This window comes from Poeciliopsis prolifica, unplaced genomic scaffold (genome assembly GCF_027474105.1).
Source record: "Poeciliopsis prolifica strain line A6 unplaced genomic scaffold, Auburn_PproV2 SCAFFOLD055, whole genome shotgun sequence".
Lineage (NCBI taxonomy): Eukaryota > Metazoa > Chordata > Actinopteri > Cyprinodontiformes > Poeciliidae > Poeciliopsis > Poeciliopsis prolifica.
Genome location: NW_026562430.1, coordinates 810077 through 829761, shown reverse-complemented (window position 1 = coordinate 829761; position 19685 = coordinate 810077). Strand labels below are relative to the sequence as shown.

The 19685-nt window shown below is 39.7% G+C and overlaps 1 protein-coding gene across 7 annotated transcripts in view; it reads right to left on the bottom strand.

Annotated features, from left to right (window-relative positions):
- Positions 1-2920: 2920 nt before the first annotated feature.
- The window catches only part of LOC129379072 (peripheral plasma membrane protein CASK-like), a 34254-nt gene continuing 17489 nt past the window's right edge, over positions 2921-19685 (bottom strand). Inside the window, exons 7-30 of one of the 7 annotated variants that reach the window (XM_055059643.1) lie at positions 18801-18903; positions 17399-17574; positions 16534-16656; positions 16199-16282; positions 15836-15935; positions 15264-15281; positions 12184-12308; positions 11996-12073; positions 11838-11918; positions 10875-11063; positions 10720-10798; positions 10571-10656; positions 10111-10179; positions 9964-10032; positions 9805-9840; positions 9500-9538; positions 8854-9050; positions 8631-8746; positions 7879-7959; positions 6139-6219; positions 5857-6059; positions 5143-5226; positions 4851-4877; positions 2921-4633 (exon numbers count right to left, since the gene is read on the bottom strand). In XM_055059643.1, the coding sequence (XP_054915618.1) occupies positions 4457-4633; positions 4851-4877; positions 5143-5226; positions 5857-6059; positions 6139-6219; positions 7879-7959; positions 8631-8746; positions 8854-9050; positions 9500-9538; positions 9805-9840; positions 9964-10032; positions 10111-10179; positions 10571-10656; positions 10720-10798; positions 10875-11063; positions 11838-11918; positions 11996-12073; positions 12184-12308; positions 15264-15281; positions 15836-15935; positions 16199-16282; positions 16534-16656; positions 17399-17574; positions 18801-18903 (2421 nt within the window). In that variant the 3' untranslated portion in view covers positions 2921-4456. The remainder of the gene's footprint in view (positions 4634-4850; positions 4878-5142; positions 5227-5856; positions 6060-6138; positions 6220-7878; positions 7960-8630; positions 8747-8853; positions 9051-9499; positions 9539-9804; positions 9841-9963; positions 10033-10110; positions 10180-10570; positions 10657-10719; positions 10799-10874; positions 11064-11837; positions 11919-11995; positions 12074-12183; positions 12309-15263; positions 15282-15835; positions 15936-16198; positions 16283-16533; positions 16657-17398; positions 17575-18800; positions 18904-19685) is intronic. The other 6 variants (XM_055059644.1, XM_055059645.1, XM_055059646.1 and 3 more) reach the window with 6 other exon arrangements.

Sequence of the window (19685 nt, the reverse complement as noted above, 5' to 3'; positions counted from 1 at the left end):
ATTAAAACATCTTTATGAGATAAATGTAAAGGCTCACCTGTCCATTCAAGAGTTTGGGCATCTGGTCCTGGAAACCTCCTTCCAGTCTGACGCTCGTACGGAGAGAACCCTGTAAATTTATTAACGGACATCCTAACAGACATCAAAACAACAGGCAATATAACAGGCAATGCAATTACCCCATTAAATTTGGTCTGGGCACAGATTATAGCCTATTTTCTTGATTGAATTGATTCAAACTCTGAACTTTACCTGGTGATTGTGGATGACATACTGTACCAAAGAACGTGTTCATCACAGCATTTGTTCCACTTTCCGGGGCTCCTGATTCCTGAAATGTGTAGCATCAACCTACCTGATTAGTTCCAGGAAGCCATGACTGGAATATAATGAGTAATCAAGCCCTTGATCACAGTTTTTACTGTCCTCCTTTTTAGGTGGTCATGCTTCCAGCCATCCTGACAAATGGCTCCTCTTGCTTTCCAGATAGATAGTTCTTCTGAAGAAACCTCTGTTGATTTTGCATGATTTTATCAAGATGGTTCTGTTCCACCTGTTCAATATCAATACTTACCATCAACAAAGACGGTAAATATCCAGCTCTGCCAACATCCTTTCAGCCATGTTCACTCCATCATGTAGAAAAGTGATATTAGGAGATTCCAAGATCTTCCTCAATCTCTGTTCTCTCAGGGTTGTCACTGTGAAATGTTGTGAGTTCACATATGCAACTACACTGTGTGATGTCATTACCTGCAGTGGATGAACCGTCACAATGTGTGCTGTTTTTTTGTTGTTTTCAATAATCTTACCCACTCCTGCTGCTTGCCTTATACATCCAGGATGTCTTTTCTCCATGGGATCCAGCTTTGCACTTACATTCTGGAGAACCTTCCTCTCTCCCCCTGTTTTCTGAAACAGAACTGCATTCCTGCATTCAGAGAGTCAGCAGCTGCCACAGCTTGGATCCTTATCTAAGTTTGCCTCACATAAAGTGTACCTTAAATGTTCACGCTACTTCTAATATTTCATAAGCATAAATGTTGACTATCTTTTAAAGTTATGCTAACCAGACTGATATTCTCAACATTCCTCCTTTTGATCTCTAACCCAGAGATCACCCACCAAATGGGCCAATACTCACCTGGGAGGAAACACATAAGCAAGTATGAGAAAAATCAACCATAAGTCATCAAACATTAACAATCAGCTCCACCACTCCACCTTCCAAAGCACCACAAAAGAACAGCAGTAAAAAGAATACAACACAACAGAAAATACTGCAGAGGAAAAACAACCAGCCACCCGCTAAACACCAACTAAAAAGAACAGGCCTTCCCAACCTCAGTTCAATCAAAAGAAGAAGAAATACATCACAGAACATCATCACTAAATCATGAAAAACATAAAAGTGTCCATGTCACCTAAACAGCAGTAAGAAAATAAATTCAACCTTACACAACAAATGACATAAAGTAAAACATCCTAGGACAGTAACAACATCAAAACATAACAATGTTGTGGAGAGAACAAGAACAGAAAAATTATACAGATACAGTCACAAAATTACATGTTAAACAATAATGTTCTTTCTTTATTATAGTTGTTGCTTCATCTCCATAAACTGTTCCTGAAAAATATAAAATCTTTAGTGAAGAAAAATGAAAAAAGACTTGAAAAAAAAAATAGAAAAAATGTATGCAACAGTTCACAAGAGGGCCTCCTCGTACAGGAAGCATAGACTCATCCCTGCATGCCAAACTAGCACTAATCTAAACTGGTACTCAACCTATAAATATATCCAGCGATGTAAAGTTTTATTTTCTATAATTTTTTTTTAAATACATTTTGTTAAAAAAAAGTTCATTGTTCATTTTTCCTTGAGTTTCAGTTAGAAATATTAACAACTTGCAAAGTGGAATGATATCAGAAAAGTCCTGGTCATGGAGTTTGTTATTTGGGATCAATATGCCCAAATAACAAACTTAGTCCACTGTGCCAAGCAAGGCAGTCAGCTGAACCTCTACAAATACCACAAATGTGCCTCCAGTGAGATTTTTCCATGTGGAAATTGTAAAACCATAGGTTAACATGGTTAAACGAAATAGACAAGTTTGGTTTCTGTCCTTCTGTTTATGTGGCACCTTGTGACCACTTTTAAAGTGAAATCAACTATGAAGGGACAATCGTAGGTTAGAGCTGTTTTAATGCTGGTGGATTTAATGTATAAGATTAAAATTACGTAGATCAAAAGGTATCTTCAAAATTCAAACTCTCTGTGGAACTTTATATCTACATATGTATGTGAGGCTTTAGGTGATTTCTTTTCTTTTAAATTGCAACTATAGTATTGAAAAAATCCCAGTTAAACTTTCCAGTTTCCACAAACAGCTATGGCTATGCTGAAATTTAATATATTAACATATATTCTTCCCACACAAATGCTACATTTGGAGTAACAGACATGAATGCATTTTTCTTTTAAAATGCCTTATATTGTTTGTGTACATCAACTTTTCAACAAACATATTTTTATAATCAATTTCTGATTTTGATATTTGCTGGAAATACATTTAGTTATTGCTGAAAAAGTACTTAACGAATAAGATTCGAGAAGTGTCTAAAGATTCTGCATTGATGTTATACTGTTAATAGTAAAATATTTAAATATCACCCAAATGTTCACCCACTGTTAATTTTGTCATAATATACATCTTTTAGATAACTTTATATCTTCTTTAAGAAAGTTTGGTTTTAATTACATTTTTATGGTTGCAGGAAACAAACAGTAGTATGCTTTCCCCTCAGACTGTATCTTAATTACCTACCAAGTGCTTGTGATGTCACGTTTGAATGAAAGTATTGTTTAGGTAGATGCCGCAGAAAGTACACCACACATTAACTTGCACTGAAAAAAAAGGAAGACAAAGCATTTTACTTTAAACACGTAAAAGGAAATATATTTTCTTTAAAAATGAAATAACAAAAAGAACAACATTTTTTTTCCAGAGGAGCTGCTTCTGTCGTTGCAGAGGTAATTTACACAGGACATGAAAGAAAACACCACACTGAAAGTGGCCAAAACAGCTGCTACACCACAAGTTCAAACAACTCTTTAGATTTGATGTCATCAGGTCTCCTTCTGACTGCTAGGTAGGGGAGCGCTGTTCCACTTTTTGTAAAGTGTGAGAAAGTTATGTCACATACTGAGCTTCTTTTCAGGGTTAATATACACTGGCTCTTGGTAATTCACTCGTATGACGTACGCACCATTGAGACATTTACACACAAAATTATTTTCTTGCCTCCAAAACAAGAATACTTTTCATATTTTTAAAGACGACAGGTAACAGTTCTGAATCGGTGGCTTTTGGGCTGAAAGCTCTTTTCTGTCATTTTAACAAGCAATGGCTCTCTGTTGGACTAGAAGAACACGGTCGTGGCAGTCTGCCTGGCAGAAACCAGGGGTGTGCATAGGTGGTAAGAACGTTTTCTGCCCCCTCCAGGATCTGGTAAGGCAGGTTCTCCTTTTGGTTTGGGGTCATCTTCCAGTTTTAGAGCCCATCTTTGTTAAAGTCGGTGCTTTTCATCTGCTGTTTGTGTCTTAAGGAATCGTGTCGGTACCTCCTGATTGTGTTGTAGGGAAGAGGGCAGAATCAAATCAAAGCCAAGGTGACAAAATGTTCTCTTTCTTTGTATGTTTCTTCATTGTCCATTTTGTGCAAACCGACATGTAAACAATAGACCGTCAGTGGTTTGTCAGGGGAGGCATGAAACAACAGCAACAGATAGATGCAGTGTGCTCCTTCAACAGGCTGAAAGGCACAAAGGGTCAGTAAAATAATAGATAACGGGGGGGAGTAGAGAACCGGTTTGCAGTGCTTTTTCCTTCAACCAAACCTTCACTGAGAGCTCAGGGAGTTGTCGCCACAGTAGCAGCTTCAGATGTGCTTCAAAGGTCGGCTTGTTTGTCACAGAGGCCAAGGGTCTGGGGGGATGTTAGAGAGAACACACAGTACCACAAGAAGTGCCTTTAAAAGGCCAACACACACACACACACACACACACACACAGGCAACTCCATAGGACTGTTCTATGGTCATGCTTGCTATTGCCTTTTCCAATATTTTCATCCATCCATCGATTACAAAATGAAAATTACAAAATATCTACTACACTGCTCCACCACTCCCCACCTTCGACTATGAGGACAACCATATTCATGTAGTTTTATTTATATATACACGCATATGTATATATGTACATGTCAATGAGCCTTTCAGGCTATTGAGAGAGATGGGTAGGAGGGGGGATGAAGTGTGCAATCATTGTTCTTCATTTCCCCACTTTTTAAACATCAGTTTATTTACAGAAACGAGACTAATGAGAGACGCGAGTCGAGGAAGCGACAGACTTCAGATTTCTGGTGAACGGAGAAGGACAGGGAGGATGTTTGTCAGTATACCCAGGAGACAGGAACCCACTGAGCGGTGCTGGACACCAGGTCCACGGCCTCTTCCAGCAGGCGAATGGTGTCGTCAATCTCGTTGTTGATGATGGTCTGGTCAAAATAGTGAGCGTAGGTTCGCTGTAGCATCTCTGACTCCTTCTGGAGCCTCTGGAGGGAGTCATCCTGCGGGGGAGGAGGACAGAATAGACATGTCATCAACTCTGATTGCAATTTACCTGCTGGGGAAACTTTTAAATTTCCCTTAATGTTGAGAGACAAGATGTATTCAGAGGAAACAGTAATGCTACAAGTCACACAATAAGGATCTAATGGAACCTTTTGAGAAATATACAAACAACAAATGTCAATACAGACACAAAACTCACACATCCGTACTTACAGGCAATTTTCTGCACCACTTTGGGATCTTAGGTGCAAGTGATAAAAAGCATGCAGAAGAAAATGCAAACATGCTTAAAACAAGCAGAATATTTACAGAGACATAACGCATGAAAGAAAGAAAATAGCAAAAGGTGCCTTAACAGTTGTTTTCTTTATTTGAATTCAGTTGGCAGCTTGATTCTCTTAAGATATACCTTTATCCCAATAATTGATGAATTGCTTTTGAATCCAAACTAAGAAGTAGGACGCATGTAAACAAGCAGGATCAGTGATGTTATGGGAGACCGTACCTCAGTCATGCCCGGGGTGATGGTGGGGGCTGCAATGAAAACAACATACGGTGCAAACTCTGCAGTCCTCAGGATCTTTAATGCCTGATGGGGAAGAAAAATCTCGACTTAAAGATGTTATTCTGTTAGCGATAAGATTTGTTATGTTATTGCTAATAGGTCTCTGGGTCGTCTCTGTTACAACCAAGAGACGGGATTTTAAAACAAATTGCCATTAGAGGATAAAATGTTCCTGAAAAAATGATGAGCTTAAGATGCAGTTTTTAAAACTAAAAGTGTTTAATTTGCATATTTATTATCTATTGTGAAGGCTTCCTCAGAGCCAAAGTAAGTCACTCATGTCTCTGGAGATTTAGTGCTTTACTTACTTCATCTTTATTGCCATGTTGTCAATGTTGCTAAATGAAATATTTCAAAAGAAATTAACTCTCTCCATGCAGTTTTGAGAAAACTGTATTTCACCTCCCCTAGATTGCTTGTTTTTGCTTTTATTGTCATCAAGATTTTAGATTGAAACATTTTACCATCAAATTATTATAACAGTGAATACAACATCAAACTTTACTTATTTTTCAGAGGACAACTTAAGGGTCACAGTTTCAGTTTGGAAATGTATTTTTAACACTTTCCAGATTGATAGGCGACAATGACTTTTTCTTGTATTAAAGTTTGATGGATTTATTTATTTTTGACAAGAACGCCCTCCTGGATTACCTGCGGCTCCACATCCAGGATGGCGATCATGCCCTGAGCGTGGATTTGCCTGATGGTCTCCAGCCTGGTTCCATACATGGCGTCCTCATGGCTGCCGTACTCCAGGTAATCATTGTTGCTGATGTCTTGCATCATCTGGTCATGAGACACAAAGTAGTAGTTCTTTCCGTTCTCCTCGTCTTTCTTGGGAGGCCGAGTGGTGTCTGAACCGAGAGACAAATAGGTGAGCGTCAATTCAAGGTCGGGTTACAAAGACCACCTAAAACATCTGCATGTACTTACGAGGAATTGGATAGGCAAAACGGTCTGGGTGTTTGGCAATGAGTGTGTTCTTGATGTGCCGCCTTCCAACTCCATGAGCGCCTGAATGTTCACACAAGACATTCGAGGATTAATTTAAACAAAATATAAGAAGGCTCTAAACACAGAACTAAGCTAAGGTAGACTTGACATAAAAGGTGTAGTACTTTCTAATAGAGAAAGCTTTTGTTGTAGTTGGCGTATGGCAAGCCTTCTGGGCATTTATTTGAAAGTTTCTAAAACAGTATTTAGGTCATTGTAGATCAAATTAAAGAAAATGTCACAGACGACTAAATGTTCAAAAACTTTGAATATTTTCTGATGTCAAAAAGTTGTACATTTGTATAAAAAAGGATATTCTGTTACATTGCAAAGTCAAAACTTTGCATGAAATTGTTTTGTTACACATATCTCTCTCTGCCTTTTTTCATGCAAATGTTGAACTTTTTGACATCACAGAATATCAACGTTTTTCTGGCAGAAATTTCCATGGCCACATTCCCCCCCGTTCATTTATCACTGCCCTAATACTTTGTTGTAAGATCTGCATTTTCATTCACAATTTAATAAGAACTCTTACGAGTCAATGTGGGTTTCTAAACTCCTTCAAGAAACTGAAATGCAATTCGACAAGTGTGGGAAAAATATGCATTTAGGTTTAAGACTCCATGACTCAGCACTTTCTGGTGTCGTTAACATAGATCTGCTGATTGCAGAAGTCCTTTAATGTGTTACTGATAAAAGTGGTTTTAGTTTGTTTGAAGAAGAAACTAAAAGGGGAAACAAATGTTGAGGTAAAATGCTATGGGCCACTAAAACAACCCAGTGAAGCAGCAAAAATTTAACTTAATTAGTTGGAGACCAAGAAATTGTGAATTTTTGCTTCAGATTGTATCTACAATTAAACAATACTCTGCTCACTTCTTCATTGGACGAACTGCACTGTGCACGCAAGTTGTAGCTTACATGTAAAATTTCAGAAACAAGCACTAATTAGCAAACTAAAGCTAAACTGAAGCTGATCCAGAAGCTGCTGCTTACATTCTCACTAAAACCAGAAAGATAGAGACATAACACCAGTTTTACAGTCCCTCCACTGGCTCCCTGTAGCTCAAAGAATAGACTTTAAAATATTGTTGTTAGTTTACAAATCACTGAATGGTTTAGCACCACAATGCAATAAAGATCTGCTGTTGTTTTATCAACCTTCCAGACCTCTCAGGTCTTCTGGTTCTGGTCTGCCTTTCATCCCCAGAACCAGAACCAAGAGAGGAGAAGCAGAAGCACCAAAGATTTGGAACAAACTTCCAGAAAACTGTAAAACAGCGGAAACCCTCACTTCCTTTAAATCTCAACTCAAAACACACCTGTTTAGAATTGTATTTGAAACATAATCAATTACAAATGTAATGATGGAACAATGTATTGTTTATTCCATGATGCATGACTGTGTTTTTGTGTTTCTGATGTAAAGCACTTTGAAATGCCTTGCTGCTGAAATGTGTTATACAAATAAAAGTTGATTGATTAAACTAACGTCATTTTTGTGGCATTAGTTTACTGATGGATTCTGATAAACTACAGAGAAAAACACCACAGAAATATTTTGAAGTAATTAGAATTATAAAACAACACAGAACACAAGTTCTGTAATGAACTTCAAGAGTTCATTACAGGTAATTCTGACTTGAAACAAATTTACATCCTGTTTCAGTTTTTTACCAAGCAACACAAGTGTTTTCCTCTTGAACGATGGCAGCTTGACGACCTCCTCATATGTCACCAGATCTAGTTGATCAAACACTGAAGAACAGATGGAAAGGGCTACATTAGCATGATATATATATTTAATAATTAGTTATATCATAAACAATGAAGCCCCAATCAAGTACTTAATCACTAAATCAGTCCTATTTGCAACTAAGCCGCAGCCAGATTGAAAAACAGATCAATCTGAATCACATTGCTTTCAACAAATCACATCTGAGCATCTCATAACAAACCAGTCCTCATTCAAAGTCAAGAAAACATTAGGAAAAAGGACAAAGTAAAAGTAAAGAGAAGGAAGAACACAGAACTTTACTTACATGCAGCCATGTCATTGGGTAAGAGACGGCATGAAATATGGACAAAGGGGCGGGAGCGGAAGGGTTAATAAAAGAACAACAATTCAACTAAAAGCACATTAACAACAAACTGTCAACAGCACAAGCTGTTAGTCACTGAAAAACTTGGCAGGATAGAGCAGGGAATTCAGAGGGAAAACACACACATGCAGTCTGAACTGTTTCTAAATGCAGCAATGTGATTGGACCCCCTATACTTCACTGCATCGCTAAAACAACTGGCACTACTGAGAAGCACAAAGAGGTTAAATCCTGTCTCACAAGGCAAACTTTTCACTACTTAATCTTTACATAATATTATTGTATGAACATTCAGGCAAGTTAAAAAGAGTTGGTTGTTTTTCTTACCTGCATTGTGTTTGGCCAGATATTTATCTTTGTATTGTTTCTTCTTTTTGCCAAACCAGGTGCAGCTGGCCTGCTGCTCCTGCTTGGTCTTCTCCATAGCTATACACGCTACACGCCTGAAGACGCAAAAGCAACGTGACCTTAACATAAATTTATGTCTACATATTTTAAACATCTTCTTTAAAGATTTTCCAAGACGTTTGGATTTTTTAATTGTTCTCACCACTCTTGCAGCTCAGGCGAGGGGATGAGGCCGGCCGTGCCGTTCTTGGTGTTCTCCAGCTTTCCCTGCCACCAGTTGTGGTCGTCCTTGGAGATGATCTGGATGATATCGCCAACGCGGAAGCGAATGCCAGCCTCCTTACAAGGGATAAGGTCATCCTTTGCCGGGTCATACTCAAACTGAGCACGTACGTAAATCTGTGGGCGTAACACAGAGAGAGCCGAGTGTTTTACCTACTGACGTGGCACAGAATGGTCCTGCAGCCATGAGAGAAGAGGATTTGCAAAGCTGCTCATATAAAAACAACAAAAACAAGAACAGCAAAATTGTTAAGAAGAAAGAAAGCATTTGGAAGCTCAGGTGTATATAAGCCGAAGCAGGAAGAGAAGCGCACACATGGACAGAGATGACTGTACGAAGAGCTGTTCTGTGTCTTTGCCTGCGGATGTATCCGTTTGGGTTGATGGTGTGTGCCCCAATTGTTTGTGGCCTATCACGACCACTAGTGAAAGTTTGAGAAGCAGCATTGGGTCAGAACAACACTGTGATGACGTACCAAACTGTGCAGAGTGAAATGGGGACTGGGATCTACTTCTACAAAAAAACGGTGGGGGGGAGGGAGGATCCACTTGGTTTTACTTCTTACCTTGATGGACAATTTGTCCTTGATGGCAGGTCTGGTGATCTAAGGGGTTGAGAGCATCACACACACATGTATCATGCAGTAGAAAATGAAAATAGGCGCTCATAAACAAAAGTGTGATGGGGACCCATAAGAGGATGTTATGTCTAAATATCCGTACTGCATTTTATACGTCTGTGTGTGTGATGTTGGAATACAGTCAAAGAAGCCCGCCTTGTGTACACATTTAGAAAAATTGCGATTTGAAAGGCAAGGAGCGGAACCGACAGAGTAGAGTGGAGCTATGCTGATTGAACGGCGAGTTTCACCTGACGGCCTTTGGGCTGAATCGTCGAAGGCAAATCCTGAGGGGGAACAAAAATATGCTGTCAGACAATGTATGCTTTTATTTTGATACACTTTTCTCATAAGTTGTTGTATCATTCTAAAATAAAACATGTTTGAAGAGAGAAAATGAGTCAAAATACCAGGATGGAGCTGGTGACACTAGCATGACCGTTTGCAGGTGACTGGCGAGACAAATCTGGTGACTCCTTCTGCAACAGCAAATCAAAAACAGTTAATTATTTTCCCGTCTGACAAAAGAAAGAAAACCTTCATTCCGTCTGCTGTACCTCGCATGACATTGACTGGGAGCGGTAACTGGGTACAATCTTAAAAGTGATGCTGCCTCTCATTTCCCTCTGTTGAGATCAGATTACATTATTTCAACAGTCAAGCACAAGAAAAAAGTATCATCACTGAAATGTGCAAATCTGCATCTTGGAAGCACTACAAATAACACAACCGGTAACTACTGTTAGTTTTTGTTTTTGTTTTTTGCCTGGAGGTAAGAGAGTTCGATATACAAATTACCTAAAACTTTCTAGGAGGTTTGATAAAACAACTAGGTCATTTTCTGGAACTAAGACTTGTGTTTTCTAAAATTTAGCTGAACAATTCACAGATCTTATGAATTACTCTTACAGAAAATGATTTTCTCAAACACGTAGAGCTAAAAATAACTAACTTCATTCTGTAGATCATGCTGGAGAAACACCATTTAAAATATTTAACTTGGATATTATGACGTACCAGCATCTTCTGCAGCTGTTCTACCGTCTGATTGGCTACGCTGATGCCATTGATCTCTCGAATCTCATCTCCAACATGCAGCGTCCCTGAGGAAGACACGCAATTCACATAGATCCTGATTGAAAAGATAAACTCTAATGAGCACATACCTTGTCTGTGTATCATTCCACCATGCATGATACGTGCCACAATACAGTGGTTGAGGTCATTCATTTTAAGAGTAATGCCCTACAACAGGAAGAGGAACAGAGATCAGAAGATCATAGTGATGAAACGTAAAACATTCGTTTCTCCGTTTACAAACCATTGGCTCGTCAGTGTTTTTCTGGAACTGGACCAGCCGGACCCTGGTCACATTCTCCAGATCCATGTCCCCGTTGGTGCTGTCTGGGGAGTCACCGTTCAGGTAAGGGGAAGTGGGTGGCGGGGTGACCCTCAGAGCCTCGTCGCTGTAAACCTCGTGTGCCACTACATCATGGGTCTGCAGCAGAGCCTGGGTGGGCAGAGATCATCCAGAAGCTGAGATCGCAGAGTAACAACCAGATATTCCAACCGTTTGCCTCACTACGCCAATGAGAAATCAGAGATCCTAACAATAGCAGAGGGATGTTTTTCCTCGTGCTGCCACTTTAAATCCTTTTGCATTCACTCTGCTATGGGGCAGAGGTAAAATGTCTGTCGGGATGACAATCCGAGTCTGTTCGGGTCAGAAAGCAGAGCGGCCTAATTGGATTGAACTAAATCTGAAGCGTGACGGCTTTGGTAAGTGTCACACACTGGATCAGCGCAGGGATACACCTTATGATGCCACCACAGCAGCGTAATACAACCATTAGCCTTACAGTTTGCACAAATAAACCACATGTCTACACAACTGAATAAACTGTTAAAAATTAGCATTTTACTACCTTGTTTTCTTCACAGATTCCAGCCTCAACAGTGTCCGCCTCAGGTCTGTTCAGGCCCTACAGCAGTCCCTTGTTTATCACTGCAGTTCTGACAGCAAAACCTCAAAACGTAACCACACCGTGTTCAGGTTTACAGCAGAGCTCCTAATGACTCGCTCTGTGCGTCGCTTCCTCTGCATGTGTCTATCATCCACTGGGGCTTTGCCAAGCTCAGGTGCTAAGCAGCTTTGTGTGGATTGTCAAAAGAGCCCTGGCGTCTGACACACCGGGTCGCAGTAACACACACCAATAAGCCCACACTCAACGTAACAAGGATCTCTTAGACAATGAGGAGTGGATGTTGTGCTAAGTAATCCCACCATGAAGTGCGGCTGCGTGAGGATCTTCCTGAGCTCCTTGGCTTCCATGTTCTCCGGGTAACAGGCAATGGTTTCCAGTACCTGTGCAGACATTAGGTGTCTTATTTTGTAGAATTTAGATATTAAAATGGGTAGTGTGTGAAAATCAACTGCCTCACCTCTTTGGCTCTCTGCACTCCGTCACTTGGAGGGTTTCTAATCTGAGGGGACGACCTGGTGTTGATTTTGTCATACAGCTGAGAAACATGATGATAATTCAGGCCAAATACAAACATATTTCTGATTGATTCTGACCACAAGAGGACAGTTTTGATATTACAGAGGAAAAAGGATGAGATTAACTCACATCTAACAGGGTGTGGAGGTGCTGATCCTGGAAGACGCTGTGCAGGAAGTCCATGTCTTTCTCACTGCAGTCCGTCAATGCATGAATCTCCTCTAAACTGTCCAAAACCTGCGATACTGCCCCTGAGCACACATGCATGCACACATTATACCATCATCCTGACTGTAGCCAAACAAACATTCACAAAGATACAGAGCATTCAGTACTAGACAAACACGAAAACACCAAACATCTAGTCACAAACACAAAGGTTGCAACAACATCTACAAACGAGCAAAAGGAAAAAGTGCCACACAAAGAAAAGCAGAAAAGTAAGGAGTCACAACACAGAAAAACACACACACACAAAACTATTTAACCCCCAAGTACCTGCTGCATCGCCCATACATGCAGCAAAACCAGAGAAACAGCAGTACAAGGCATCAATAGAAAAGTCAGAGGAAAGTCACTTCAAAAAGTCACAGTTTGGGTGAGGGGCAAGAAAAATATGTGGAAGATAAATCAGGAAAGAGTTGGGATGTGATTTATGGATTCTGCAACAGACGCCCTCTAAGATAAACTGTACAGAGCAGCTAATCACATCAAACAGTATTCACACACCTTGAACTTTTATCACATTAATGTATTTTGTGCGACAAACTGGTAACAACAAATAATTACTTCTAAAGTTCAACCTCACATTTTCTCTTCCTTGCTTGATTCTGTAATGGTCGGCTTGCGTGGCCTTTTGGCTTAGGTCACTTTTGCAACGTCAGGATTGCATGAGACTGATAAAACCAAAGAAGTGTTTTTTATTGTAAAAGCAAAAAGGGAACGTAATTTTAGAAGTTTTTATGTTTTCAAGCATGAAATACCAACAGAAGCCTTTAAAAATATCTTCAAACTACAGGTCCTTCTCAAAATATTAGCATATTGTGATGAAGTTAATTATTTTCCATAATGTAATGATAAAAATTTTACATTCATACATTTTAAACTTATTGCACACTAACTGAAATACTTCAGGTCCTTTATTGTCTTAATACAGATGATTGTGGCATTTTGCTCATGAAAACCCAAAAATCCTATCTCACAAACATATTTCATTTGACCAATAAAAGAAAAGTGTTTTTAATACAAAAATCGTCAACCAACTAATAATTATGTACAGTTATGCACTCAATACTTGGTCGGGAATCCTTTTGCAGAAATGACTGCTTCAATGCGACGTGGCATGGAGGCCATCGGCCTGTGGCCCTGCTGAGGTGTTATGGAGGCCCAGGATGCTTCGATAGTGGCCTTTAGCTCATCCAGAGTGTTGCGTCTTGATTTCCGAATGAGATGCAAAATTTGCTTTCATCCGAGAAAAGTACGTTGGACCACTGAGCAACAGTCCAGTGCTGCTTCTCTGTAGCCCAGGTCAGGGGCTTATGCTGCTGTTTCTGGTTCAAAAGTGGCTTGACCTGGGGAATGCGACACCTGTAGCCCATTTCCTGCACACGCCTGTGCACAGTGGCTCTGGATGTTTCTACTCCAGACTCAGTCCTCTGCTTCCGCTGGTCCCCCAAGGTCTGGAATCGGCTCTTCTCCACAATCTTCCTCATGGTCCGGTCACCTCTTCTTGTTGTGCAGCTTTTTCTGCCACACTTTTTCCTTCCCACAGACTTCTCACTGAGGTGCCTTGATACAGGACTCTGGGAACAGCCTATTCATTCAGAAATGTCTTTCTGTGTCTTACCCTCTTGCTTGGGTAAGACAATAATGGCCTTCTGGACAGCAGTCAGGTCAGCAGTCTTACCCGTGATTGGAGTTTTGAGTGATGAACCAGGCTGGGAGTTTTAAAGGCCTCAGGAATCTTTTGCAGGTGTTTAGAGTTAATTTGTTGATTCAGATGATGAGGTTCATAGACCCTTTTCATGATATGCTAATATTGTGAGATAGGAATTTTGGGTTTTCATGAGCTGTATGCCAAAATCATCCGTACTAAGACAAGAAAAGGATCTGAAATATTTCAGTTCGTGTGCAATGAATTTAAAATATATGAATGTTAAATTATTATCATTACATAATGAAAAATTATGAACTTTATCACAATATGCTAATATTCTGAGGACCTATATGTGCTTCATGTTAACTCGCTATGGATACGAGTTAATTTCTATATTTATGGAAAAAGTTTAATCAGCTGTCTTTTTTTTCTCGCTATGATGAACCAAGCATTTTAGGTCAAGTTCAAAATTGCACGTTTCATCAAAAGTGTAAATCATTTCTTCCTTTTTTGCAGCTACAAACAAATTTTACATTTTAGCAGTGAGGTCAAAAGTGACTATGAATTGCAAAAGTTGCTAACCTCTGACCTCTGTGTGCAAAAGTTCTAAAAGTATGAATACTTTTTACAAGATGCTCTACAAGAGCAATTATTTAAAATGTATCCAGTCACATATATTAACTCAGTTTAAAGGTGGCATCATAATGGATAATTTTAGATGAACGAAGTTAAAAAAAAAATTCAAAAAAATTGAAAAATTTCTGTTAAATGGTTAGATCAACATTTTCCCCAGGTTTACAAGAAAATGTAGCACAAAATGCAGCTGAAGAGATGATATAAAGTAGTCTAATTTAATAATGTAGCGCCACTGTTGCATTTAAGACACAAATATGCAAGCATGCAAATTCACTCATTAACCCTCTCAGGCTCAAGTTACTTGCAAAGCCTGGCTAAGTTGTTGCAAATCTGCAACACCTGCCTGAAGAGGGTTAATAACAGTATGAAAATGTTGTACATGTGTGTTTACATGCATCACATGATTGATATAAAGCAAATTCATATCTATACTGAAGAATACTGTTCTTAAGGTTTTTCTAAAGATGCATGTAAACAACAAATCATCTTTATGGTTCAGAGGGAAAGCATTGGGAATCAAAGAAAAAAAGGTTACATCAGATTTCTCAAAAGGGAGACAGAAAAATAAACGCTGAGGAAGACACAGGAGGATGGAGTTAGTGTTTGCATCATTCAACACCAACATGAAGGAAAATGCATCTATAATGCAAAGTGGTGCGATGAGAACACTAAGGATGGGTAGGAGGGGGATACGTACTTTCAGCAGCTAGCAGTCCTACAGACAGCAGAGCAGAAAAAAACAGAACATCACAGAAAGAGGCTAAAATTAGAGGAGGTTTGCTGCAAAATGTGGACTTAAGAGTTTGAGGGAAAACAGAGGGATCTAGAGAGGGTCAACCTGTCTAAAGCTCTGCAGGCACTAAAATAAACCTCAAGGAAATGTGGTTGCAACAGAGTGCCAACTTCAGCAGGACGGACACGCTTGATGCTTTTAGTTTGTCTGGCTGAGCCATTCATTGGGCGACACTAAAACACGTCTGCTCTTTCTTGCAGGATGTGAACACACACAAAAGACAATCTAGACGATACAGAGTCTTCTTATTGCAGGAAGTGAAAGTCAGAGGCAGAGACAGAGAAGTGATGCTGTTGGGTAATATATGTTTCCATTAAAACTGGGAAGTTCTGCTGCTACAGATGACTGTCACACTGGGGAAGAAACCAGAAATGGTGAAATTGATGTCTTGCTTTTAGTTGCTGCACACATTGGTGTTTACATGATGGGGAGAACATTCAGAGATGAGGTGGGGACATCTGCTATGTGTGGTTTACCTGAGGAGGTGGGGTCATCTGAGAAGTCATGGAGCTCCTCTGGGGGATCCCCATAGTAGGAGTTAAATTTGTGGCTGGAAACAGCAGCCAGCACTGCACCCTGGGAAATAGACGGCAGATAAAACGGGTATTACAAGAAACCTGTGCAGACCCTCGTCTGTGTGGTGTATAAAACCTCAAGAGGGTGCACTTTTCTTTTTTTTTTTTTTTTTTTTACTCTTTCAGAGAAAGCTTTTGCCAATAATCAAATGGGGTTATTGAAAGCAGCTGCACAGAACAGCGGAGGTGACACTTCCTCTTATCACCAATCATGCTGATCCTGCTAGTTTCTAATCTGGGCTTCAAAATCAGCAGTCTGCTGACCTTCAGCTTCCTCCTGGCATTGAACTTCCTCAGCTGCTCCACAGTCTCCGGCAGGTGGATCTTGTAGGCGTACCTGTCCCTCTCCTAGAGTTGGAAACCCGCAGAGAGAAAAAGCAGATGAGGCTGCAGCCGTACGGATGTGAAAACAGCGCTGTGGTTTTGAGAGGGAGGAAATGTTTTTTTGAGTCAGCATCAAAAAGAACCCATGTCTGATAGGTGACTGTGAAAAGCTAATCTTTCCTCCTTCTGTCTTATTGTTATTTTGGAGTTGCTGATTTGATTCAAGTTCATTTTTAACATTTGCACCAGGAGCTGTGTGTGTGTTTGTGGCTCACCTTCAGCCAGGGGTGGTTCAGGGCCTCATAGACTGTGATTCTCTCTGCAGGGTCCAGCATCAACATGCGCCTCACCAGGTCCTTGGCGCTCTCAGAGATATGAGCCCACTGGCGAGGGTTCATCTGCACAAACAAGTTCAGAATCACCTGAAGCTCGTCGCCAAGACAAGAACAAAAAAAAAGTCAATTTCGAAATTTTTTGCGACTCTCAGAAGAAAGCAATAAGAAGAAGTCTTGTTCGCTGCAAGAGACATTTAGAAAACCACAAACATGCAAAAGAAGGTTGCCTGCACAGATGATCACAATTTTGGCCTCATATGGTGAAAAACAGAACAAGTTGCCCTCCATAATCACCACCATATGATGGTGGTTGAATCATGGTTAGTGTTATGTCCAAATATAGCAACCCTGGAAACAGAGCTAGAGCTGTTTTGGTTAATCATATAACTGTGTATGAATGGCCTAGTTAAGATCCAAAATATACAATAGATTAAAAAAATAAAGTGATGTTTTAAAGAAGATCTCCTTCCACTCTGAGATCTTTAGAAATGAACAAGGGAGTGATGGGAGACTGAATGCAAAGGGACACCATAATGTTCAGGTTTTATTTTACAGCTCAGTCAAACAATTTTGCCCAGGAAGACAGACAGTTCCTCTGGTGTCATCATTCTAATACTTACACTGCAGCTTTGATTCGTCTTCTAAAGTGTTTTTTTAAAGACATGACAAAACCAAATCATGCCTTGGCCTCCTCAAGTAACATTTTAACAGCAAAAGGACAATGAGTGAACCTTTGTGCAACTTTAACATCTACTAGTGAGACTCTGTTTGACATTTTCAAAAGTTTTGAACATTGACGCACTACCTTGTATTTGCCCTTAATGATGGCCTCAAACAGGCGCTCCTTGGTGCCATAAAAAGGCAGGCAGCCAGAGAGCAGGATGAAGAGGATGACCCCACAGCCCCACACATCCACTGGTTTACCGTACGGTTCCCTCTTCACCACCTCTGGGGCCATGAAGTGAGGCGTGCCGACCCGACCTGATGATGGGAGAGGAAGACACGCTGCAGTGAAACACAGCCACGAGGAATTGAGAGGGGAAATTAAATCAAAGGCAGAGGTTGTGAAGAGATAACTAGAGAGGATGTGAAAGTGCAACAGCTGCAGGAAATTGACTGGTTGGGTTTAGTTAGCCTGTGTTTAGATAGAAAATGCAATGATTGTTTCTCTGCAGAGAGGTGCATCGCTTTAAAGACCACGTTAACCGCACAAGCATAACACAATGAGCAATTTCAGTTTTCCTGTCTGGTTAACTTCAGAAAAGTTGAATCACGCATAAAGATGAAAAGGAAGGAGATCGAGATGCAGAGAAAATTTACATTTGCAGCAGTTTTTAAATCAGCCACATGTGATCCATCACAATGAAATTAAAATGCTTATTGTTTAGAATGAAAGCAAGTTGCAGCAAGAGTATTAGTTATTTACAACCTTTTGGTATTTTGATAAGAAGGCCTTCTTGCCACAGACACAATATTTTCATTTTGCCATATTGATTTCCCATTTCTAAATTGCTTGACAGTGTTGAGTCATTGTGCAGTTGTTACCAAATTAAAAGTTTAGGGTTTGACACATTGTTGTTACAGCAGAAGTGAGATAATTGGCGATTTCTAGGATTTTTCTGATCATTCAAACCAATTTTATTTTAGCCAACAATTGACAATTTAGCGTCAAACGATTAAAAGTTGAACTGAAAACCCAACCTTATCTCTGTTTAAATTTCCTGTGCCAGGAAATGAGCCACTTGAAAAGAGCTATAACAGTACTGAAGTTAGAAATGCATCACAAGCTATAAAAGTGTACAGCTGACGATCAAATATTAATCAGGGTGTATGTACATTTTTGAGCCTTTACCTACAATTCTGTCCATGTAGTAAAAAAAGAATCACAAGTTGTCTGTTGTCTAATTATTCCACCCTCAATAGAACAATTAAAAACAAGTTATATCAGCATCGATCATTATCATGTCTTCACATAAATTTAGACCACAACTGGAAATAAGTCACGATTGCTAAATTTGCACTAGTGATAGTCAAGTTTCGATTTCAGCTTACTCCTAAAAAAAGGCTCGTCAATGGAGTTATAAACGGTCAACATGTCTACTTTAACTGTGTGTACGTGTATCTCAAATAAGCTTCGAACTGGTTATTTTTTGTGATTTTTTTTTTTAAGCATGTGGACATCAACGCTGAGGAGTGATGATCTGTACCTCCAGCTACTAAGCCAGACTCTCCCAGCTGGATTGCCACTCCAAATCCTCCCAGCTTCACTGGAGCAGAGTTTTCTTTTGAAGCCAAAAGCACACAATGAGGCTGCAGAGGAAGAAAAGAAACACATCAAAGAGAATGAAAATGAAGACAAGTCAAAATGCAGCACGGTTAAATAAGACCATGGATTAAAAAAATAAATAACTAAATCATATAAATAATAAAATAATCTTTAAAAAAAAAAAAACTGAAAGTAGCAAACCAAATTTTCCTTACAAGCTCATTGCAACCTGCAGAGCATTGCATTTCTGGTTCTCTGCAAAAGTGCATTTCTGACGTGATCAAATGCTCTGAACCTCAGTTTCACAATGACAAAATGAGGCTTGTGCTGAGACATCATGCTACCATGATACCCTTTTAAACCAGATGATGCACCATGTTAATTTTAAGATGTGATCAAATGGATCTTTGATAATGTCGGGTTGTGACGTATTTAAGCCCACATGTCTAACTTAAACTCTATGAACTGCAAGGGGATTATTACAATTTAAACAGTGAGATTTTGTCACAATTTACAGAACAAACATAGGCAGGTTTGTTTCAATATGTCAAATTGACTTTAATGGTTAGAGCTACAAGTTTCCCAGGTGATACAAAAAGTGACTTTGTAGAAGCAGAAGTTCCCATCACAATTCAGTTTTAAGAAATGGCTACATCTGCACTCAAGGGTTACAAAACACCTGAAGTGTGACAGTGTTAATTCCTAATTTATCACTTGCCCTACATCCTCATAGCACCCATGCAGGCTTGAAACATGCATGCTGTATTTAGTGAGCTCCGTCAGAAATTCACATGCTCCGTTTTAGCCTAACAAAATGAGTTGTGTG